This window comes from Pantherophis guttatus, chromosome 3 (genome assembly GCF_059756535.1).
Source record: "Pantherophis guttatus breed Tessera chromosome 3, ASM5975653v1, whole genome shotgun sequence".
NCBI classification, from domain to species: Eukaryota; Metazoa; Chordata; class Lepidosauria; order Squamata; family Colubridae; genus Pantherophis; species Pantherophis guttatus.
In genome coordinates this window covers 160,653,907-160,679,700 of record NC_142065.1, presented here as the reverse complement: position 1 = coordinate 160,679,700, position 25,794 = coordinate 160,653,907, and the positions used below count along the sequence as shown (strand labels likewise).

At 34.8% G+C, this 25,794-nt stretch overlaps 1 protein-coding gene across 2 annotated transcripts in view; it reads left to right on the top strand.

Annotated features, from left to right (window-relative positions):
- The window catches only part of LOC117672607 (cadherin-7), a 133,271-nt gene extending 128,256 nt beyond the window's left edge, over positions 1-5,015 (top strand). For both annotated transcript variants that reach the window (XM_034429388.2, XM_034429387.3), the window contains exon 12: positions 3,681-5,015. In XM_034429388.2, the coding sequence (XP_034285279.1) occupies positions 3,681-4,174 (494 nt within the window). In that variant the 3' untranslated portion in view covers positions 4,175-5,015. The remainder of the gene's footprint in view (positions 1-3,680) is intronic.
- The last annotated feature ends 20,779 nt before the right edge of the window (positions 5,016-25,794 follow it).

Below are 25,794 nucleotides of genomic sequence, written 5' to 3'. Positions count from 1 at the left end.
TGTGGGAAACAATGTTACAATAGCAGAGAAAAGTTTTCCACTCTTGCAGCATTTAAAATGATTTACAAAGTTGGCATATTCATATTAAACCAGTGGAGGTAGCATATATGCTAATCATATAGGGAATACCATTATGCAGTTAGACTTCAATAACATCTACAACTTCCATTCAGAACATGCTTCAGTGAGTTGGACTAGTGAATTCCTATCAATTGGCCAACATTGCTTCAGATGATGGGAATTGTTGATCCAGAAATCTAAGAAAAACCAGGCTTGGACTGACTACCATTTAGAATTGAAGCTTCAATGACTTTCTTAAGCCTTTAATATTTGTGAATGTGTTAACAACAGACGGTCCTTAATCTACAATGGTTCATTTAGTGACCATTCAAAGTTACAACAGCACTGAAAACAATGATATATGACCATTTTTCACACATAGTACTCAGCAATAAGTACCCAGCCCTATCACATTAAATTGGCCTCCTTACGGGATATGTTCCTGACTTGGAAAAAGCAACTTTTACTGCATAACTGCTATCCTGTTGTTGCATTTATTTGAACAAAGGTGGAAGATTGGAGATAAGGTTTCCTCTGTGTCCTCTTGGACTATGGGTATCCTTTCAAGCAAGCTCTTGTGCCCTTAAATTCAGGTAAATAAAAGCTGGAGATTAGATTAGATTATAACATATATTTATCATTCAGATTCCTTCTTCCTTTGTTTTGGTGAAGGCAGGTCTCAAATAATCTGTAAATTAGCCAAAAACAAATTTGGAATATTTTGTTCTGAATTTTGTACGATGAAAATAATGAACAATTTTGTCTATGAATTTCATTATTTGTTTAGCTAATACTAATAAGAATCCCATAGTATATAAAATAAAAGTAAATAAAAGCTTACACATTTATTTTTATACAAGCTAAACATAAGATCACAATCCACTAGCAAGAATATAGAGGTGAGAAAGGACAATTAATGTAACTATTAGCCTTTAAAGTACCACAAACTCTTTGTCACCTTTCTGCTAAAAAACCCTCTAAAATAGCTGTATCTTATTTTAAAACTAGTGTTGGCTGATACTGTTTTTTTTTTTTCCAAACATGTCATCATTGTTAATTTTATAACTCTGTTCTATAATAGTTCCCATTTAAATCCAGCAATTAGTACATTGGAAGCAAAATTGACTAGTTTTTCAAACATTGCCATGGATTTTGCATGGCTGTTCATACAGCTTTTATTCAGATAGAGGTTAAAAATTATTGTGCAAGAGCAGTTGAAGTGATTAGAAATTAATATTCTCTTAAAGCCATTTATATGCTAAATTGTTTAACATTTCAAAGGACTTTTTTTTTTTGGTTTGGCTTCAAGCAATCATGAGCTGTGCAAGGCAAAGCTGCATAAAACATTCTTTTTATCTTGCTTTTTATTGTACCTCTCAGCAGATAAATCTACTAAGTTTCATATATTTTGCACTTATTAGCAGGTATTTAACTCCCCAGATAAAGTCTGCTGAACATGTCACAGTGTGAAAACACATTTTCACTGGCGTAATGAACAGATTAACTGCTTGCTACATGGCATAGTTAGTAACTTAGAATAGTCAAAAGTAATTTTAAAAGAAAGAAAAGCCTAGCAGCGTCCATTGGGGGACTGGATTTGAAATATGTTATAAATGTATTATTTTTTCATTTTTTATTTTATAAAACTTAAAGGCTAATTGGAATCTTATCAGTCTTATCCAGTATAATATAGTTACTCCATGAATTCCTACAGTAACCTTTTATTTTCCAACGCATATGGAAAATATGTGCCAGCTATCGTCTTTATTTTATTCCAGGTTTCTTTTCTTTCTGTACAACCATTGACATGTTCTTTTATGGAAAAAATGTATTTAGTATAGTAATTATAGTATAGATATTAAGATCAATTTTTCAGTTGCTTGCACCTACTATACATTAAGAGCCACTATTTTACATTGTGATAATGATAATTGTGAAAGCACAAGAGGTCATTATTAAAAAGAACCCAGTGCAATTTGGATTATCATGGATTTCCTTAATATGTCGATTGTGTTTAGGAATATTTAATTAATTAATGTGTTTTGTTTTTTATTTTGCATAATGGTATAACTAGATCTTTAGCAAAAGTCTTCCTTAAAGATAAATATATTTATAACTTGAAATTTGAGTGGTGTGATTGGATTATGTTTTTGCTGGTTCTTAATATCACCTGCAAATATTTAAATGAGTATATACAGACTAAGTATTTAAGTCTTTTTGGTAATTCTGTGAATATCCTAAAATAAAGAATAAAGAGCCGTGGTGACGCAGTGGTTAGAGTGCAGTACTACTGCTGATCACTGGCTGCCAGCAGTTTGGCAGATCGAATCTCACCACGCTAAAGGTTGACTCAGCCTTCCATCCTTCTGAGGTCGGTAAAATGAGGACCCAGATTGTTGGGGGCAACAGACTGTAAACTCTATAAACTGCTTAGAGAGGGTTGCAAAGCATTACGAAGTGGTATATAAGTCTAAGAGCTATTGCTATCCTATCTCTAAAAACCATCTATCTTCGAGACCATCTTCTACCACATAGTTCCCAATGACCGGTAAGATCCCACAGAGTTGGCCTCCTCTGGGTCCCGTCAGCTAAACAATGTCGGCTGGCAGGTCCGCGGAGGACGGCCTTCTCTGTGGCTGCCCCGGCTCTCTGGAATCAGCTACCTCCTGAGGCCCGGACTGCTCCTACCTTACTGGCTTTCCAGAAAATGGTGAAAACCTGGCTTTTCCAGCAGGCTTGGGGCTGTTGATCTCGCTGCTGTGATCTTGCGAGATACAGCCATGAGCAGTGTGTATGGGTTTTTTTAACGTCTCTTATTGTATATTGTTTATATTGTCTTTGTTGTAAGCCACCCAGAGTCCTCGGAGAGTTGGGCGGCATAGAAATACAAATAATAAATAAATAATCAATCAATCCACCAAGAAATTATCTTCAATGTTAGAAATGTCAAAAAACATTGTTATCTAAGGAAGTGATCTGGGCCAATAAATATCAACATCTCTATGGTTTCTTACTGCAAAATACCTATCACAGATCCGTGATAGGTATTTTGCATGTTAAAGCAAAGTGCTCTGTTTTATAATGCTTTTAATGCATGAACCACAACTTGTGGTAGCTATTATTTAATAACTCTGAATTTTCCAATTAAGGATCAAATACTTTATCAATAATCTGTACTCAAACACTTCAATAATGGAGTTTACTTCCCAAACCCTGACAGTTAAAGCACATAGAGAGTTTATAAAAGTGCTTTTATCAGTCGGGCAATTAAGAGTTCAGAAAAAGGTCTCTATATTTAATGGCTAAGAGGTTGTAATTTTCTACTTGAATTTGCTTTAGAACATATGTTTTAGCATTCTGTACCAAATAAACAATACATATGATGACATTAAATCAGAATGAACATAGTAATAGATTCTTTAATGTCTAAAAGCATTTAAAGCCACCTTAAGGAGCTATTTTTTCCCTAAAAGGAATCCCAAACAAACCTTATTGCGTAACCATCCGAAATCTGTTTATGTTGCATAATTTACAAATAGTTTTACTCTGAATGGAAAATGTAATGAATTGGGGATTAGCTTGATTCAACTTTGCTTAAAGCTTTACTTTTTCTATTGCAGTGCTTGTCCTGCTGATTGTTACAATGAGGAGACGGAAAAAAGAGCCTCTTATTTTAGACGAAGAGAGAGATATCAGGGAAAATATAGTCCGATACGATGATGAAGGAGGTGGAGAGGAAGACACCGAGGCATTTGATATGGCTGCCCTGAGGAACCTCAACGTCATTCGTGATACCAAGATCAGGAGGGATGTGACTCCAGAGATCCAGTTCTTGAGCAGACCATCTTTTAAAAGCATCCCCGATAATGTTATTTTTCGGGAATTTATTTGGGAAAGGCTAAAAGAAGCTGATGTGGATCCCTGCGCTCCACCATATGATTCCCTGCAGACATATGCATTTGAGGGAAACGGTTCAGTGGCTGAGTCACTCAGCTCTTTAGATTCGGTCAGTTCAAACTCTGATCAGAATTATGATTACCTCAGTGACTGGGGGCCTCGTTTCAAACGGCTTGCAGATATGTATGGAACTGGACCAGAAAATTTGTATTCATAGCCTTTGAACTTTTTTATGACAATGCACTAAAGGAAAAAGGAAAGAGAAACTCAGTATCTGGACTAAGAAAAATCTGTAAATATTTCTCCATCTTTTTTTAAACTTGTTTTTTTTTCCCCTTTCCTTTTCTTTTTCTTTGACTCGGTGAAGCTTATCTTCATTAGAAAATTGCCCAAGGAACTGCACTGAACAACAAATAGTGAACATCAAATGGCATTTTTGGTAAAATTAAGATGCTTGGCCATATACAAATAGATAGCAACCCTCATATCTCATATACCTGCAGAGGCAATTAACCTCTAAGAGTAAGTACTGCACTGTGACCTCAATGAGCCAATGATACCCTGTAGATGCCTTCTGAGTTTTGCTGGGTTGAGACTTCAGAGTCTCTGCTTAGTGGAAGAAAGGGGAAAAAGTTCATTTACCATTTAAAATAGTATTACAATATATTGTATACTATTAATGCAAGGATTCATCTTTCATTTGCAGTGTTGCATGCAAGTTGCTGGCTCAAAACAATCCAACACAGTGACTTCTATTTGTTTGAAAGGCTACTAAGTCCAAAAAATATATTTGTAAATATCTGGGTAATTCTGAAAATAGACTACAGTTCCTATTCTGAAAATCCCCAAAATATGCCATTGCCTTATTACAATTGTTTGCAGGAAATGTCAGTTGAAAAAGATGGAAAGTGATTCTCACAGTTTTGTGATGCCTATGTAGGTATGGGGAAAAAGTTGCTGTCTATATATTGATTATTATTAATATTAATATTATGTCTTCTGATTCATACAGGAGAACGTTTTTTTCCATTTTTTAAAAAATAAAATGTTGACATGTAGAGAGGTATGTTCATTTTGGAGTTCTAATCTCTATTTACATTCACGTTTGTTATATGCATTGTGGTGTTAGATGCTTGGGAACATGCTGTTTTTTCCTCCAGTCTCAGCTACATGAAGGAAATGAAGCATGGAAATAGAGAAATTATAGTAAAGCAATTGAGCTCGCCATTCATCTCTCCAAGAGGAACACTGCTACAAGGACACATGGCTGTCATTGTTCTTCTGAGCCATTACAATGTCTAAGGTTTTTGAATAAAATGTTTGTACTTTGAATTTTCAAAGGAGACTATAGATGCAGCCAGGAGTGTCTCTAATGGAAGTTGGAGTTTTTCAAGGTCATCTCTTCTATGTGCTTCAGCAATTTAAACAAACCTGCTCCTTCTATCAAATTCCCTACCTCTTTACTGCTGTGGAATCACAGAAAAGGACTCTTTTACATTTCTTTCATATGTTAAGCAGCATGATATGATTAGCACCAATTCTGTCTTCAGATCCTCACAACCTACATAAGCATTTTCCTCCTGGGAGGTCACTTCATAACACATCATTTCTATACCGGTTCAGGTGTGCCAAACTTGAAGGATGACTGCTGCAGTTCATTAAAATAATATTGGGGTGGGTTTTTTTTTTAATGTAGGATTTCTTAGAATATGACTTTTATGGTTCAGGCAATATTTATATTTTAGCTGTTATTAGAAAATAAGACATGGATTGAAGTAGAATAGTGCTTTATTTTAATACTTTATTTTTTTCTCTTTGTCTCTTCCCCCCCTCCCTCTCTTTTCTTGAACAAGGACCAGTTTTTGAAAACAGTTTAATTACAGCTACAGCTCTTGTAGCAAAAACATTTTGACATATTCACATATTATGAACTCCATAGAATGGAGACATTATGAATGGAGTTCATAATATGTGAACATAGACATGTTCACATATTATGAACTCCATAGAATGGAGAGATTTGGAGCATGTTCTTATATGAGCATTTCTGAAGCAAATGGCTTGATGCTTACCTAAATTTAATTTATACAGACACATGAACTGGTCAAGCCTATTCTTATAGGCAGCTAAACAAATGCAAAAATCAAATCAGGGAGCAGTTGCTGAAATTCCTAATGTGCTCTGAAGCATTTTAAAGAAGAATGATAGGGATTTGTATCCCTTCAGATGGGATTCCAAAAGATTCAGAGCACAAGAATATATGAATGTCCATGACTCTTTAAAGCAGCCACATCTTTTGCCCAAGATTGTGAGGTAGCTTGATATATATGACCTACAGATAGATACCATATTTATACAAAGGGATAGTATCAAGATCACATGAAGCATTAGTACTGCTTTATAGTACATTGTTAAGTCTACACTTAGAATATTGTGTCCGGTTTTGGTCAGCATGATACAAAAAACGTTGAAACTCTAGAAAGAGTGCAGAGAAGAGCAACAAAGATGCTTAGGGGACTAGAGGCTAAACCATATGATGAATGATTGTGGAAACTGGGAATGTCTAGTCTAATGAAGAGAAGGATTATGGGTGACATGATGGAAGTCTTCCAATATTTGAGGGGCTGTCTCATAGGAGAGAAGTAAACCTATTATGCAAAGCACCTGAGAACAAGACAAGAGGTAACAGATGGAAGCTTAGCAAAGAGATCCAACCTAGGATTCAGGAGAAATTTCCTGTCACTGAGAGCAATCAGTGGAACAGCTTCCTCCAGAAGTTGTGGGTGGTTTATCACTGGAGATTTTAAAGAAGAAATTGGACAGCCATTTTTATGGAATTGTAAAGGTCTCCTGCTTGAGCAAGTGGTTGGACTAGAATATGTCCAAGGTCCCTTCCACAATAACTCTGTTATTCTGGACCTTCATAAACTCTGAAGACTATTTTGAAATCTGGTCCAAAACAATATTGGCCCTTTAAAATTTAAGAAGCTTCTTATATATAAAAGCCATTAATACAGCTGGAGTATTACACAGGTTTATTCTCTACTTACTGAACTGGAAAGAACATATACAAAAGTCAGGGCACTGTCAGAGAGAAATTTGTGCCTTCACCTAGAAAGTTAAGTACTACTATAGAAAGGCTCATCTCACTTTTTGAAAACCTAGGTTAGAGAACGCACTTTTCAATATGAAATGGTTTCTTTTATCCAGTGCTTATGATGGACAAATCTAGAATGCATCAATAACAGAAGGGAAATCACCTTAAGGTTTTATAATTTTTGCAGCTCAGCAGTGTCAATGAACTACATCCAAGTGGCCTTCAGCTTCATTAAGGAATAAAGTTTGATCATGCAGAAACACAATTACTTACCTTGGGTAATTTTTTGTAGACAATCATTGTTTTATGATTTAGTAGACTTTGGATATATATATATATATATATATATATATATATATATATATATATATATATATATATATATATATATATTGTAATGAACTCAAAAAATATATTAAGTTTTCATCACAAATGTAAAATTTCAATTAAAAATAAAAAAATTAACTGTATGAAACTCAATAAGTAATTGACCTGCAGGACTTATGTAGCTGTTGTATGAGAAGATCTTGTAAAAGAATCACCTTGTTATTAGAAAAAATATTCTAGTTCAAGACCAGGATCCAAAGAACTATGCAATTAACTTACATATTGACATATCCAAGGTGAAGTTTGGCATGTGCTTCTCAAATAATAGTCTGTCATGTCATGTCATGTGGCAAACTCCTACTTAAACTCAGGGGACCTCCAAAATTGATTTCTTAGCTGACATCATTAAAAAAGAAAGAAGGAAAATCCCATTGAGCATAGTCAACGAGATTGAGAATCTTTAGTTATGTCCTGTGTATCCTTACTTGGTCATACATTAAAGTATTAATGTATTTAAATAAATGTATCAATCAATAAATAAATACTTTAACTTTAATAAAGTTAAAGTATTGATAAACTGAACTTATTTCTAAGGAGATGTGCATAGAATTATACTTTCAAATCTGTGTTACTCTTGGTCAATATATTTGCATTTAGATTTTAACGTATATCAATTCAGAGTAAACCACTATAATGTACAAATTTGCCTCTTATTCTTTTTTATATAAAGCTGTATGATATTATTTCTATAAAATATTGAGAGCATTATTGTTTTTGTTACCCAATCTATACTACCTGAAGCATAAAAACCCTTCTATGTTACCATTGGGTATACCTCTCACAGACCCTCCTTCATTACAAATATTGGTAAGTTTTTAAATTATTCAGGGGCATAGACCCTGAATTGATCCTGTAACAAATAATTCCAGTTTGTTACAAATATAAACCATCTCAAGTATTCCAGATTCATCAATTGAAATGAGAGGGAAATTGCTCATAAGTGAAGGATCCATGTGTGATCAGTTTGTGCACCTATAGCAATTGTTGAATTGTGGTGCTTGGCTACATCATGTGAAACCACTTTTTAAATTGTTTTTATAAATCTGATGAGTGATTATCAATGCAGTGTGCAATTTGCATTATCTTTCTTGGTTTGTTGTACATCTTGTTATTTTGCAATACCATAATGGACCTCCACAATTCTTGTAGCAAAATCCATTTCTGACCTAGTCCAAAATTATGCATTTAGATATTAACATATTACCACAGTGTATCAACAGATGAACTGTTAAACTGAAGTATAAGTAATATTTGTGACTTCTGCTGATATTAATTAGACTAAAACTAGCTATGGTTTTGTATACAATCACTATGTTTATATTTTGTCTGTCTCGTTTTTCAGGATTGTCTATTCCACCTAATATCTACATTATTCTATAATTTTTTAAAAAAGTGTGCAAGCTTTGCATTTATTTCACATGCAACTTTGGCTAACATACAGTATATATTTGAACAGTTGTACATCACATTCAGTTAACATTTGCACTTTTATACCCAACTTTTTTTTTAAAGAATGTGCACAGTTATTTTTGCTGAGACCTACATTGCCAAATTTGAGCAAATTCAGAATCTGAGAGCTAACACTATTGGATTAGTTCTCTTTTAAATCTGGGCCAAAGTCACAATTTCTAATTCTGATACCTATAATATATAACAGAACGCAAAAATTCTCCTCTATTCTATAACATGTACTTTTTGCTATATCATATTTTTTAAATTGTTATTTTCCTTTGCTTCTATTCTATTGGCAGTGAAAAATGTCATGTAATTCCATCACATTGTTGGAATCAGTGGCACTGATGTTTCACATTCCTTAAAAAAAAAAAGGTGCTAAGCCATGATATGTTTAAAAATGGCTGATAAAAAAATCATATAGAATTTGCATGGAATGCTTGTCCATAAACAATGGTTTACAAATTACATTACAAATTACAAAGGCTGAGCTCACACAGCGCATTAAGCTGTATTCAAAGAAACTACAATATGGCTTAGGACAATATGTGATAATCTTCCAAATTCATGCAATTTAGATTACTTCTGAATTTAACACAGCCACGATGTTCTGTCCTGATCTTGCTAATAACTTACAAGTAACCAGGGATGTGCTGCTGTCTCTCTGTTAGCAAAGAGCATTTTCACTACAGATGGAAGGAAAGAAGTGAGAAAGAGCTGGTGGTCCAAAAAACCCTCAATGAGTTCCTTTCTCTTCCATATGAGTTTTTTTCTTTTCCAAAATGAGCCGAGGTGGCACAGTGGTTAGAGTGCAGTACTGCAGCTACTTCAGCTGACTGCTAGTTCAGCAGATCAGCGGATCAAATCTCACCGGCTCAAGGTTGACTCAGCCTTCCATCCTTCTGAGGTGGGTAAAATGAGGACCCAGATTGTTGGGGGCAATATGCTATTTAGTGTACTGTCTTTGGTGTAAGCCGCCCAGAGTCCTCAGAGAGTGGGCAGCATAGAAATATGACTAATAAAATACTAATAAATATTGTTGGCCTAATTGAGAGAGAAGAAATATATTGATGCCGTCAAGTCGTGAACCTCTTATCTTTTGGTCTTCCTCAAGCATCCAGCATCCACATATGGGATCAAATTGAACCCCCCCTTCTTGCCAGTCATAATTCCTTCACCCTTGCAAGACAATCACATCACTGGAGATGACTCCTTAGTGCTTCTCCCAGCATTATTTCACCACCTTCCATGTTTGCTATTATAAATGAAATAACACTGTTTTAACAGGCTCTGACATTCCTCATAAACTGAACAAAGGGCTCTGATATGGTTCTAAGCCCCTTTTAATGAAACCCATTGTTAACAAGCAAAACAAACCCAGATACCTTTTGAGCACATAATATCTTAATTACCTTTATAACATATGCTTTATTGGACACTTAACAGAGTTAAAACAAATATAAAAGGAACAAATCAGGTCAAAATCAATTTTTCTCTCTCTCTCTAAAACACACAAAATTTATTATAACTCTGCTTTAGCTCTCTCTGACATAGTTACAGATAATTCTTGATTTATAGCCACAATTGAGCCCAACATTTCTGTTGCCATGCAAGACATTTGTGAAGGGAATTTTGCCCCATTTTACGACCCTTCTTGCCACAGCTGTTAAGTGAATAACCACAGTTGTTAAGTTAGTGGCACAATTGTTAAGTGAATCTGGCTTCCCCATTGGCCTGCTTGTCAGAAGGCCACAAAAGGTGATTGCATGACCCCGGGACACTGCAACCATAAGTCAGTTTCCAAGCATCTGAATTTAGATCACATGATCATGGGGATGCTACAATGGTTGTAAGTGTGAAAAATGACATAAGTCACTTTTTTTCAGGGTTGTAATTTTGGTTACTAAACAAATTGTTGTAAATTGAGGGCTACCTATATATAGTGCAGTGTCTCATTAAGACTAACTGTTTATCAACTGGGAGTAGCTATGATATAAAACCAAAAACTGAAGATACCATTAGACCATTCAAGTTGAACCAGAATTATTAAATCTCTAATAAAAGTGGCCTGGTGGCTCAGCAGACTGATAGCATTGTGATTACCACCAGCTGTCTGCAATTACTGTAAGTTCGAATCTCACCAGGCTCAAGGTTGACTCAGCCTTCCATCCTTTCTAAGGTAGGTAAATTGAGGATCCAGTTTGTGGGGGCAATAAGCTGACTTTGTATAAATATACAAAAGTATGAAGGCTATTGCTTAACGCATTGTAAGCCGCCCTGAGTCTCCGGAGAAGGGTGGCATATAAATCAAATTAAAAAAAAATGCATAATATCCTCCTCCTCCTCCTCCTCCTCCTCCTCCTCCTCCTCCTCCTCCTCCTCCCTCTCCCCCCTCTCTCTCTCATCTATCTATCTGCCTGCACAGCCCTGAAAAATACCACACAGTAGCAGGATGGTATGGACTATTAGTTAAATGGTTGCAAAATAATGCAATGCAGCCAAAGGGATGGATATGAAAGAGCCATTTAGATCCATTAAAAAAAATAAAGATAGGAAAATAACATCTGAACGCTCCACCAGTCTCTTAATTACTTTTTCAACCCTCCTTATATAGATGAGCTTTTATTTCATTGCAACTTAATAAATATAAAGCTCTCTTTTCTATGTGACTCTGGCAAGGATGCTTTAATGGCAAAATTTAATAGCTGTCAGTATAGGCACTTAATCTCATAGAGTTGATGTCCTTGGGTTCCTTAGGTTGCTTGCAAAAATAGGTATTGCAACGTGGCTGGAAAAAGACAGTATTATTAGTAGCAAATGTATTTTATAGTTCTTGTGGAAGATTGCTGAAAATAGAAACAAGTAAAGTGTGGTTGTCCCTTGGAAAGAATATAGAAACTGAGAGTTGGCTGCCTGAAAAACAGCTTGCTAACCTCTCTTCATTGAAGCTTTCTGGAACTTGCCACCACTGAGAAATATTAGGAATATCCTAAAATGCCTTTCCTCTTCACATAAAAAATGTAGTGATCAGCCTTTTGAACTACAAGAACCAGCCAAGACATTCACAGCCTGGAAAGTCCGCAAATTCAAAGAAATATCCTTATTTTAGTTTAATGAGAGGTCTTGTCCTTGTTCTTCCTCCCTTCCCTCGAAGCCCCCTAGGGAAATAAAGGTGATTGGTATAGCTGCAACTTCATACTACAACAATGTTTCATCTGAGCAACTTTAAGAAGTGTGGACTTCATCTCCCAGATTTCCCCAGCCAATGCAGACTGGGGAATTCTGGGAGATGAAATCCATTCCTCTTAATGTGGCTTAGGTTGAGAAACTCTACAGTATTGCAGGTGCAAGTGCAATTATATTGCAGTATTGCAGGTGCAATATATTGCAAGTGAACGGAAAAGGGGAACATGTCTGAGTTGTTCTCAACTCAGGCTGAATTTAAAAAACAAACAGAGGAAACAAGGCAAATCCCATGGAAGAAAAGAGAAAGCCAGTGTGGGTAAATTGGAAAGAAGAGAGAAATTGTGAGGGAGGGGTAGGTTGCCTTCAACACAGTGTGTGGAGCAGCTCCCAGTAGGTATTTTGCTTAGTGTCCTCCCCACTCTGCCAATTCCACTGATAGCACATAAAAAAGATGATAACTATTGGGATTTCATTATATACCCAGGAAGATGTCCCAGAAATCAATGTGTCGGTAGACATTTCTAATATAATAGTAATAATGCAAATACAGTGTTTCAACTCAATGCATTTATTCTATAAAATGAACAGTCAGTTCTATGTTTGTTTGGCCATTATGCTCTGGAAGGTGCATAAAGTAAGCCTAAAATATCTAAGGAGCTTCTACAATAGAGATCAGTAGCAATTGCTTACCTTGCAAGCCTGACCACAGGTTTTTTAATTTTTTTTATTATAATGTGGCATTATAATAAAAGTAGCTGCATAATATCCTGCTCCTGCTCCTCTTCCTCTTCCTCTTCCTCTTCCTCTTCCTCTTCCTCTTCCTCTTCCTCTTCTTCTTCTTCTTCTTCTTCTTCTTCTTCTTCTTCTTCTTCTTCTTCTTCTTCTTCTTCTTCTTCTTCTTCTTCTTCTTCTTCTTCTTCTTCTAGCTCTCTCTCTTTCTCACACACACATACCACACACACAGCTTGTATGAAATAGCAGAATGCAGAGGAGGAGGAATTGTTATAAGCAACAACTGTCTTTACGTACAGACAGCTAGCATCAATTGATTTCAGTGAAAGCAGAATAGTTATTTTCAAGGTGAAAACTGGACCTAAGAAAATTGTTCTCTCTGATTATCTGAGCTGCATTGTAAAGCATATTTTAGGCAGGAAGGCAGATGCTGTTTATAGAACTAATGGCTGCCATGGCAGTATGCAATACAATGGGAAGGATCACAATTGTTACAGCATTTTACACAACAAACAAACAAACAAACAAATCTGTCTTGAGAAGAACATTCTAGTCAATAAAAAGAATAGGATGTTCAAGATACTATTTTATTCCGGGTAGTATATCCACTTAATGAAAGCTATAGCAGCCTATAGCTGTGCAAATAGTATTGCAGTACACTGTTTATCTGATAAACTATGGAAACTCAGAATCTTAATGGTCCAATTTTCAATTATAGCTGAATATCTGATAATTTGTGTTTCTTAACTGGGTTGACTCAAAGTTCAGTTACATAAAAGGCCTGTTTAACTTTAGGCATTATTTTTTTTCCTATTGAGCTCTTTGGCTGCTAATTGTATCATTCAATATATATTCATGGGTCCTTTTTCAGAACAGAGTAGTTCCCGCCATTGTAATTTCTTCACAATAACTTAAATGAGTGCCTCCATTCTCAAATCATTCTTGGAGTAAATATGAGAAAATTTGCAGATGTTGTATTTTTGCATTTAAGGGAGCGATTTCATCTTCCACATGAACCCAACATTAAGATCTTATACATTGATCATCATCCAAATATCTGAACTGCTGTCATTGAAATATAAATTTAGCTTTTCAGGAACATTTCTAATTACACACCAGTATTTCTCCCTGTAATATCAAGAATAGAGCAGCAGGCTAGTCTGATTAACAAATCTAGTAGGAGTTGAAATAGTTATCTGATTATTCCATCAAACAGTTTAGATGAGAAAGCTTTTGAAGAGGCACTTTTTCTTATTTTGGTTGAAAGACAAATGTGGCTGCACAATAGACCAATGAGATGAAAGTGTTGCAACAATGGACACTGAAGTTGCTCATGGCCAGAACATTATTTATCTTCTCTCTTCCCTTGCATTAATAAGGTTCTAGCCTCAACTAGTGAGTCAGACTTGCCCGAGGGCAAATTATATATTGAAAAGACAGACTTCAACCACATCTTTCAATCCATTGAGTGCACGTTCTTGGAAATGTGCAGTTAGTTTATTTAAAATTCTGCTACAAAGCTTTCTAAAGAAGGTATCTGCTACTTTATATATCCCAGGAGAATATTTTCAATTCAAGCAGAATTTGAAAGTGCTGTAACCATTATATTGCTGGTTACTTTTTAAATTATGAAATATTCAGCTCAGAGTACAATGCTGCTCAGTGTTTAAACTTTCATTTAAAAAAGTGTAGCTATCAGCCTGCACTGACCACAACCTGATCTTTACGAATGCAAATATAGTCAATACGTAAACGAAACTTCAGGGAAGAAGAAATTTGAGGCTTTTCTCTTTTTAGATTTCTATTGATAAAGGAAAGGAAGAACATGCTACTAAGACAATTAGCCATTCTGCTTTTAATATAAGTGCAAAAATTCTGCAAATGGTTCTTTCACCATCATTAGTGGCTGGTTCATCCAACATACTAAGCTGTGATATTTTTATGTAATAAATTATAATTTATTGGCTAAGCTATAGTGACTGGGTTTATATATAATGTTACACATAAATATTCCATAAACTTTTAGGATGTATAGGTAAGATATATAAATAACTACCTTGCAAAATAGCAAGCAACTATGCATTTTATAGCAAAAGGTTCATCCATATACCCTAACGGCAATGGAGTCTAAATTTTGTTACATGGGTTATTAATATGTAAAAGAGTGAGCACTTAATTTATAGTAATTTTGGTTCAAGTGTATTGGAAATCAGGATGGTATATTGGAGACAGAGGTGTCTGTGGGATGAATGGTGTCAATAATTTAAGATGGCAGCTATGAGGAAACAACTGAATTGTACATTTTTATGTGTGTCTCATATAAGGGATCTATGAATTTCAAATGTAAAGGTTTCAATTGTATGAACACATCAATAAACACAACTGATTTGGAGGAGAACTTAATAGACAAATAGCTGTTTAGGGTGAAAAAGGGCATTGCACTTATCGTATTCTTCAATGCCCAAGTGGAGAAGCAAAACAGAATTTAATAAATCACTTTGGAGCCACCCAAACAAAATGTTTTTTGAGGAGATTGTCTATTGTTCTTAATCTCTAATTTAAATTGATGTAGAATCAATTAAGTGATTTAGAATCTTTAAGGTTAAGATTGTCATCTGGACTCCTAAAAATGTTGAGATCGTTACTTATCCACAAACATTGTTGAAAATTGTTTTTTGATCAGGAAAATCTGAGTCATTTGCAAGTGTCTTTTCTAATATAGTTGCTCTGTAACAGTTATGGAATTATAGGAATTGTACAAATGAGATAACCATTTGATGAAAAGAGCATGAGTTCTTATGGATTTGTAAACAGACTAATAGCAATCATTAATGAATATGTTCTTCCAGTTACATTATTGATGAGTCTCTACTCCCTTAAAAGAGTTTAAATCACTTAGAAACGTCTTCCTTATTGTGTCACATACCACCAGGTAAAAGGAACATAATACTTATGTTAAATGTGATGAAGATTTTTAAGAGTCATTACATCAAATCACTGAAGCATCAAGTTTAAACACAAGAGAATCCTGTCATCTTTAAACACGTCATTTCTTGAGGAAATGGTAATGCTATCTTCAGCATAAGGTTGTTGGGATAATAAAGCATGGTGAGATATATTAATTCATGCCATGCATTTTTCTTGGGGGCGGGAAAACAAAGTAGTATTAATAGTAACTTACTTTGTAATAATGTGTATTTGTTGGTAAATGAATGCATAGTCTGGAATGAATCCACATCATCTTCTATCTATCTATCTATCTATCTATCTATCTATCTATCTATTCTTAGTGTTTGAAGATATTTTAACAAAGTAAAAGGCATAAAAGAAAGTTAAAGCAAAGAAAAATAATAATAAATAGTGAAGAAAGAAAAGTAATAGCACAGAAAATGAAACAAAAAGAAAAAACATTATAATGAAGCAGTTTTCAAGCTCCTTGATAGTAGTTATAAATATATTTATATTTTGCCCTCTCTCTCTCTAAAGTTACATCATAATTGCCTTCTTTCTATAAACTACCCTTTCAAAACTTCAAACCCATAAGTTACAAAATCTTATTTCTCTATTTTTCAACAAAAATTCTATCATCCTCACCAACCATTTCTACATTGTGGGAATTTCAGAATCTTTGGATTCATTTTTAAACTATCGCCTTTTTGAAATCACCTATGTTCTAGAGGGCACCTGGATGCTCTCCTATTGAACGTTCTACAAATTTCATTTGGTGGAGACCTTAGTGCTCTTTGAGCGTGGATGATGCTTGCAGACATTTCATTATCAGAAAAGTCTGCAAGCAAACAACCAAGCTCAGAGAGCACCAAGGACTACACATTTCAGTCCTGAGCTACATATATTCTCTTCTATTGCTAAATTGTTGGGGTTTTTTTTTTTTTTTTTTTTTTTTTACTGAAATGAGCAATCTGATCTTTGACATTTACTGTTCCAATGCCAATTAAGTATTAAAGAAAATTTTAGGAGACACAAGAAGTAAGATATTATATATCAAAACACAAATAATGTGCGAAACTGACATGAGGTAAGAATATGAAGTGCAGCAAATATCCAGGATGGCTTATTTACATCCAAAGATTTCCACTGGTAAACTATTAACTTTACTAATTAGTTAATAGTAAATTTAAAATGCTAATTTTATGACAGGTTGGGAATGAATAATGACAAGGAAAGGAGATTGAATATATTAACTGTGTTTCATACAAATACAGAGAAACCCAACTTTCTTCTAGATCATGAATGTCTAAAGCAACAATTCATGACTAATTAAAATTCAATTGCTAGAAGGAAACAATAAGATTTTAAGTTACCTGCCTCTTTGCATTATTTAAATAGATTTTTTTTCTCCTTCTGATTTCTTCTCCCTCATCTTAATTTGAAACACAAGACTTTCTGGTATAAAAATTGACTCATGATGATGACAACATGGAAACACATATATAGTTTTCTTAATGAACAACTGGTTTGCCACTGCTTTATTCTAGGATTCCCCCCCCCCCCCACAGTTTCTCAATTTAGCTTGGGACGTCCAAGTAGTTTTCTCCAAGGATTGACCAGATTCAACTTTGTCTAGCTTTCTGAGATCAGCCAGGGGGCTATCATCTGCTACTTCTGTAGATGTTTTTTATTCACTTTTTCCTTATAATTGTTTGCTCTTGTAGCCAAACTATTTTACTATTTTATTTTCTTACAATATAATTGGTATTAGCATCCCAGAGTTATGAATGATCTTTATGCCTTCACCGCTATAAATATCATATTTAAATTTGTTAATTCAGGATTGTTCACCCTTCGAATGAATATGCATGCATGGTTTGTACATTAAATTTTGTCCTCTGTATTAATACAAATTGCATCATAGTAACAGAAACAATTCCATACCAAGATAAACAGTATCTTATACGTTTTTTTTTTTCCCAATGTCATTACAAATCAGATCTATTGAATATACTGATGACTGGATATCGGCTAACCACACATTTACAATATACCCTTGAAAATATAGAACTTGGCCCTGAGCTAAGTTAACAATGTAAACATATTTTTAAAGATATTATAAACTGTATTTGATTATTATTAGACATGGAGTGAATTGTAGATGTCAGGAAAATAAGGAAGAAATTAATTCAGCAGTTTCATATTCAGGAATAAAATTCTGTAGAGATTCTCAGTCATCCAGGTCATGGTTGTCCCAAAGGTGCTTTTTTAACAGGCAACTAGACTTTCTTGTTTTTTCTTTGAAGATGGTTTGCTTCTCATCCAAGAAGCTTCTTCAGCTCTTACAGGATAGTGAGAAATGGACTGAGAATCTCTACAGACTTTTAGCTACTGTATACAATTTGGGATGAATACCCTTTGAATGGTGTGGGAGTAGGAATGGATTTCCAGAGGGAAAAAAATTGCAGGAACCAGGAGCACTATTCAGGTGACCCTGAGGACACATATAAACATCCAAGTGCTTCAACGACCATCTAAAAGGAAGCAAATGACAGCTATCTGCAGGGAGTATAAATCCTTCCATTCCCCATTATCCTGTCAGAGCTGAAGAAGCTTCTTGGATGAGAAGCAAAACGTCTTCAAAGAAAAAACAAGAAAGTTCAGTTGCCTACTGAAAAAGCACCTTTTGGACATATTCAGGAATGTTTTTTGTATTTGTTAATCCATATGGTTCAGAAGCTTTTGTGCACCTCTGCTTTGTAAGATTTTTCATATGACTTATTCTATATAGTCAGAGTGTCTACATATATCCCACAAGACAGATTGCCATCTCCCACTGTTACTTCATATTTTATTTGGTTGGCAGTGGGAGAACTTCACATACAATGTTCTATTTCCATATAATCACTTCACTTAAGCCAACGTTAAACTCTTCACCTGCTCAAACTCTTCATTTTCAAACTGCATTTAGGGAGCTCAAAGCAATAACCAAATTGGCAGATGTCCCAATGTCATTAGTCGAGTAGGGAAAGGGTGGAGGAGAATTCAAGATGTTACACTAGTGTGCAAAATGTCAGCAATTAAAATTAATTAAAACTCATTAAGAAACTCCCACTTTCAAGTTCCTCTTCGGTATATATTTAATTTTTGTATCACGGCAGCGGACACTCTAGGCAAAGGCCATTAAATAGGCAGAAAGAAACCTGACATTAAAAGGGCTTGTTTACAGTAGGTTATATTTCCATTTTTCTTTCTTTCTCTTTGGAGTTAAATTACAATTATAAATGATTGATGTGAGAACAAATGGTTTTACAATTATGTCTGCCTACCCAGTTATTCTCATATACTTTGAGATTGCTATCTTAACAGAGTTGTAAGGGACCTTGGAGTTCTTCTAGTCCAATGTATTTCTGGAGTCTCCTGTGTGTTAAACATTTTTTTTTTTTTTTGCAACTGGACGGATATTTCTCCCTCTTTATCAAAAAGTGACTCCATATAGTATTTCGCATCTGGAAAATATAAATCAGGAACTATTCACATAGCTTGGTCAATGAGAACCACAGCTCTGAGAGAGAAGTTCATAACTTGGTGGCCCTGGAAAGTCTTTAGTAAATCCTATATTCAAAACTAAATTTGTTGCTGAATTATAATTTTTATTGTGATAAAGATGAAATTATAAACGTATGGAGAACAATTATATTACCAATATTCACTTAATTAAACTGATCATCCTTCTTTGTTCTGGTACTATCTTTTAACTGAACTTCAGACTTTAGTCTGAGAAAATAGTATACTTTTTTTCTTAGACATGAGGGCTTTGTTAATTGGGGATGGGTTTGTTAGAGGAAGATGTGAAGTGAGAAACAGTGTGAACTTTCCATTTATTATTGCAGACCATTATGCAATGATGAAGTAGGACTAAAGCTTTCAAGCTCTGTTGAGATGTTTTTAGTCATTTTAGTCATTTTTTTAGAAATGAAAATAACAAAAAATAATAATAACTTGGTAAAAGCCTAATTATATCTCAAATTAATGTATTTAAAACCTATAATCTTTAACAAAGCAAGTAGTATAGGGCAGCCATAAGGAAAGATAAGATATTATAGTTAGAAGAAATCACCACCATCGTCACCTAGTGAGCCCCTACCTTGATATGATTGTGAGGTTTCAAAGAATACTTGACTAAAAAATATCACCTAGAAACAAGGAATCGCTGGAAATAATAAAGCAGCAAACAACAGATATAGCCAAGAAAGAATAGCATACAAAACTGTTGATCACAATGACAAAAAATATCTGTAGAGTGGACATCACCATACCAGCAAAATAGAAGAGAAAGAATTGGAGAAATTCACAAAATATAAAGACTTACTGGTACAAAAAGAAATAGAATGACTACAGCAAAAAAAAAAAAAAAAAGCAAAGATAGATGCCTTGGCTGCACACAATACACAGAATTTCAATATTAGAAAATCAGAAATATTTCTACTAATCCATCATTGAAGAAACTGTGAACCAGTGAATACTTGACAAAAAATGCAACTCTGGGCACAGGTATGGGACACCCTAAGGAAATACAACAAAAATGCACCTTGAATAAAGGAGGTAGATAAAGAATTAAAAGGAAGCTGAAATGAACGAGCGTGTAATTATACCAAAAATGGAGAAAATGACAAGGAAAATCAAGAATTGGTCAGCACCAAATGCAGATGAATTGCATGAACTGTAAGTTGAAACATCTGACTGGTTACATCCACTCATTGCCAAGCAGTTCAATAACATACTGCAAGAAGGTGAAATTGAAGAGTAGTTAACATCTAGCAAAATCTACCTGACAATGAAAGATCTAACAAAATAGGCAGAACCAGGAAACTAGAGGCCAATTACCTGATTACTAATAACTTTAAAATTGCTAATTGGTGTGGTAATTGAAATGAATCCAACAACATCTAGCTGAAAACAAGCTCTTTCCAGCTGGGCAGAAAGGAAACCACCCAAAGAGCAAGAGGAACAAAAGATTAACTCCTAATTAACAAAATGATTCTGGAAAACCTCAAGAGGAGGAAGACCAATTTGAATGTAGCTTGGATTGATTACAAGAAAGCATTTGACTTCCTGACACAACATTTGATAAACAAGTTCCTAAAAATAACAGTAGAAACATCATAAGCTTTGTGCAAAGATCAATGGCACAATGGCAAACACAATTGCTGGCCGGTGATGATAGACTAGGAGAGATTAGGAGAGATTAATATCAAGAAAGAAATTTTTCAAGGAGACTCACTATCATCACAACTGTTTGTCATTGCATTAATACCTCTGTCAACAATACTGAACAAATCAGGCCATGGTTATAAAACATCAAAAACATCTGACAGACTATCCTAGCTCTTTACATGGATGGTCTAAAGCTATATGGAAAAACACCATCTGAAATAAAATTACTACTCAACACTGTCTGTATATACAGTCAAGATATTGTGGTGGAGTTTGATATGGACAAATGTGCTACTCTCATCATCAACAGGAGAAAAGTAGGGAAAGCTGAAGGAATTAAGATGCTCCATGGAAATGACATCAAGAGTCTGGATGAAAATGATCTCTACAAATTCTTGAGCATCCTTCAAGTTGACAAGATAAAATACACTGAAATCAAAGAGAAATTGTAGATTCCAAACTTAGTAAAGTAAATCCAAACTCAGTGGAGGAAATACCATCAAGCCTGGGGAATTCCAGTCAATAGATACACAACTATAATAGTGAACTGGGCTCATCCAGAATTAAAAACCCTGGATAGGAAAACCAGAAAAATGATGACAATGAATCATGACCTTCATTCACACAATGAAGTTGACAGACTCTACTTTGCATGTGGGGTGTTACAAGTATAACAGACAGCTAAAAAAAAAAAATCAAGGCCATTGAAAGAACATCTGAAGGACAGTGAAGAAGATGCACTGAAGTCTGCCAGGAACACTTACTAAGTACTAGAGAAACCAAACTGGCCTACAGGAAAAAACAGATGAAGAACAGAAAATAGACATGGCAAGACAAATTATTGTGTAGCCAGTATTCTTAAAAATATTAACAGGTAAAGCAGATAATAACAAAACTGGAACAGGAAAGTAAGAGAACAGAAAAGTAACAAGAACGAGACAGAGAGGCTAATTCTGAATGCAAAGGACCAAGCTAAGAGCAAATGCAAGCCAGAATTCAGAAGACAGCAAAAGACAGCAATTGCCACCTCTGGAAAAAAAAAACCTGAAGAAACAGTGGGCAGGTTAGCTGCTGCAAGAAAAGCTCACAAACTGACTATAAAAAATGGCATGTTGGGAAACCTACAAGAAACACCATTTGCCTGCAAGCAAGAATTGTTGGGATCATAAAACAGAGAAAGTAATAGAAAATGAAGATGCTAAAGTGCTTTAGGACTTTAACATGCAAACAGATAAGCACCTGCTACACAAAATTCCAGATTTAACAATTATTGAACCCAATGACAAAAAATGTCTGTATAGTGGACATTGCCATATCTGGAGAGCGCAGAATAGAAGAGAAAGAATTGGAGAAAATCACAAAATATAAAGACCTTATTATAGAAGTAAAATAATTGTGACAAAAGAAAGCAAAGATAGTACCAATGGATGTCTGAGCTACAATCCCAAAACAACTGAAGCACCTATTCTCGAGTCTTGGGAAAGACTTGAAAGGTAGATAAAAATGTGAAACATCTGGCTTACTGAGTTACCAATCATATATAATCTATTATATATTCAGATTGCACTGCATTCTAATTTTGATTGCACTGCTTAAATAGAAATGATTTGCTAGATTGTCCTCTCACTTTGGGTTGAATATATTGCTGTAGATACCATATTGCTTCTTTAGAGGACAATACATTGAGCTTCTAATTCTAATTCTGATGTTGCCAATTTAACAATTGTTCTAAATGCTTTATCCAGAAGGAACGTGTAGTTCAGAAGTTTGGCTTCAGATAAATGAGAATGGTCCAATTTTATACTATACTTACTCATTTAATCTGAATATATTAATCAGAACAGTTGCATTTTGAAAACAGAGCCCTTCCAGAACTCAAGACTTGAAAAACAAATGTTGGATGAGCTAAGCCTGGAATTTATTGATTTATAGCAAGAGCAGCAACAGTATTATTATGCAGACATTGTGATGCCAGCTGGCAAAGGTAAGTATTCCTGTCAGTGAATACAGAGGCAATATTTTGTCTGCTTCTGACCTCACACAGTTGAAGAACAGTTTTCAGTCCCTTCATTCTATGTTTACGTGCCATATAGAATTCAAAGAAGCTTCTTTTCATATCTCAAGTCCCAGATCCCAACTTGATATGTCATAATAATCCCTATTACTTCCTTAAATTATTCCAGATAGTCACTCAAATCTTATCCTTATTTGTTTAGCTTTCACTATCCCTTTAAAGAATGATGACTTGAAATTTTGGGCTTAGAAAATTTATAACTATGCCACCTTCAGTATAACTTAAGCATAGCTCATAAGATCATCTGCTACAATGTCCTACCTGTCAATGACTATTTCCTTCAACCACAACAATACACGAGCACACAATAGATACAAACTTAAAAGTGAACAGCTCCAAACTCAATTACAGAAAATATGACTTCAGCAACAGAGTGGTCAATGCCTGGAATTCACTACCTGACTCTGTGTTTTCATCCCAAAACTCCCAAAATTTTAACCTTAGACTGGCTACTGTTGACCTCACCTCATTCCTAAGAGGTCTGTAAGGGGCGTGCATAAGAGCACCAACGTGCCTACCGTGCCTGTCCAAATGTTTCTTTTAATTGTATTCATTTTATGTATTCAATTCATGCTTATATATATTATCTAATAAGTACTTGACAAATGAATGAATGAATACATACCTATCTACCTACCTACCTACATACATACATACATACAGTATATGTAATCCTGCCAAATGAGGTAAATTGAGGATTCTAAAACTGAGATGATAAATTTTGACTTCTGCAGTCAGGATGGGCCAAATAACTTCAGGTGTCTGTTGGACACTCTTAACTTTTAGATGATGCTTTGGAAAGTGATATTGAACACATTTTTATTATTTTATTTTATTTTATTTTATTTTATTTTATTTTATTTATTTTATTTTAATTTAATTTATTTTAATTTATTTTAATTTAATTTATTTATTTTATTACTTTACTTCACTTCACTTCACTTTTGATTTGTAAAGTCACCCAATTTCATAACAGATCTGGATATTGATTTCTGGAATTACATCTGTGACAAGTACTGGATAGGATTGCTCCAAAATGGCTTCTCAGATGAAGGGATGACTAAAATGATGGTGGAAGAAGATGATGAACAAGGAGTATAGAACATAGTTTCAAGCCTATGATGGGGAAGATGGGCAAAACAATTTTTGCCATTATTTCATTTAGAGCAACACTATTTTGAGTTTCACAGATCTTGCTCGGAAAGCACAGGCAAAAAGATATTAGTGTGTATTAATCTAACTTTGTTTCTGAGTGAGGGAGTGCTTCATATAAAAGAGCAGTTTTATAATCTGGTGCTTCTGTTGGACTCACAACTCCCAAAAGAAAAACAAGACCATAATCAGAAGGAAACATGGATGGAAGAAAGAGAAAGAGAAGGGTCTTTATTGCAGTTGATGACAGTTCCATAAAATGCATACATAAAATTGATATTGATTATCTAAGTAGGAAAACAGATCAAACGTGCATTTTATATGTAACATGACAACATTTGGAAACATGGAAACATTTGAATCTCAAAGTAAAAAAATTAAGTAAAACCAGTCAAAGTTAAGGACGTTTCATTAGGTGTAGGGTTAGAGCTCATGGAGGGTTTCAACATAAAATGATCAGTACAATAAAACACATCTTGTGGTTTCAATGATTCCTTCACTATATGGGCAAAGTTTGAAAATCAGTGGGATTCATTTGTATCTCCTTTCTAAGACTTCTGATGGACACATGCTGCTTTTTAAATAAAATTCTGAGTTCAGTTCAAGGGCCTGTAGTACAGTGGACTAAACACTGTTATTAACATCTGCTGCTTGCAATTACTGCAAGTTCAAATCTCACCAGGCTCAAGGTTGACTCAGCCTTCCATCCTTTCTAAGGTAGGTAAATTGAGGACCCAGATTGTGGGGGCAATAAGCTTACTTTGTATAAATATACAAAAGTATGAAGGCTATTGCTTAACGCATTGTAAGCCGCCCTGAGTCTCCAGAGAAGGGCAGCATATAAATTAAAGCCAAAAAAAAAAAAAAAGGTTTAATAATTAATAATTAAACCTTAATATCCTGGGACCTGGGAATCTTGAAGACCACCTATGTTTGGTGGACTCTGCTCACTGAGGATGTGTGCATAGTGCCTATAGATCTTCCCATACATTGAGCCAGCCTCACAAACTCTGTCCTGGCAACCAACAATCTATCAACAATCACAGTCCCAAATGTGTACAGAGAAGGGTTGGGAGATTCTGGCTGCTTTTTCTCTCTCTCTCTCATCTCCTCTCCCTTTAAACTTTAGCCAGTTACTTGGAATATTTTTCAGGTTTCTTTTGATAGCTCGGGATTTTTTTTTCATGTATTGCTGTGGGAATATCAGTGGACGGTTGGACAATTGGATGATTTAGTTACCATTCCCTTGGCAGAAATAACTTGCTACAGTGAAGTTCTTTCCAGGTCTTCCACAGCTTTACTTTGTTTCTTCATCTTTGCTTTGGTGCTGAGCTACTGATCTTAGTGTGGAATGGGACAACTCACCACAGCCAACTCGGCATAGCCAACTCGGCATGGCCAACTCTCCATGGTGCAATTTGCCATAGCATATCTCACTGCAGGACAATTCAATACTTCAATATAATTAAAATAGTCAAAAATTAATTTAATTTTTGCTTTTCACATTTCATTTTGTCCTTCCTTTGGCATTCTTCCATTGGCATTCAATGATTCTATTCCATTATTTCTTCAATATTAATGTAACTCTTAT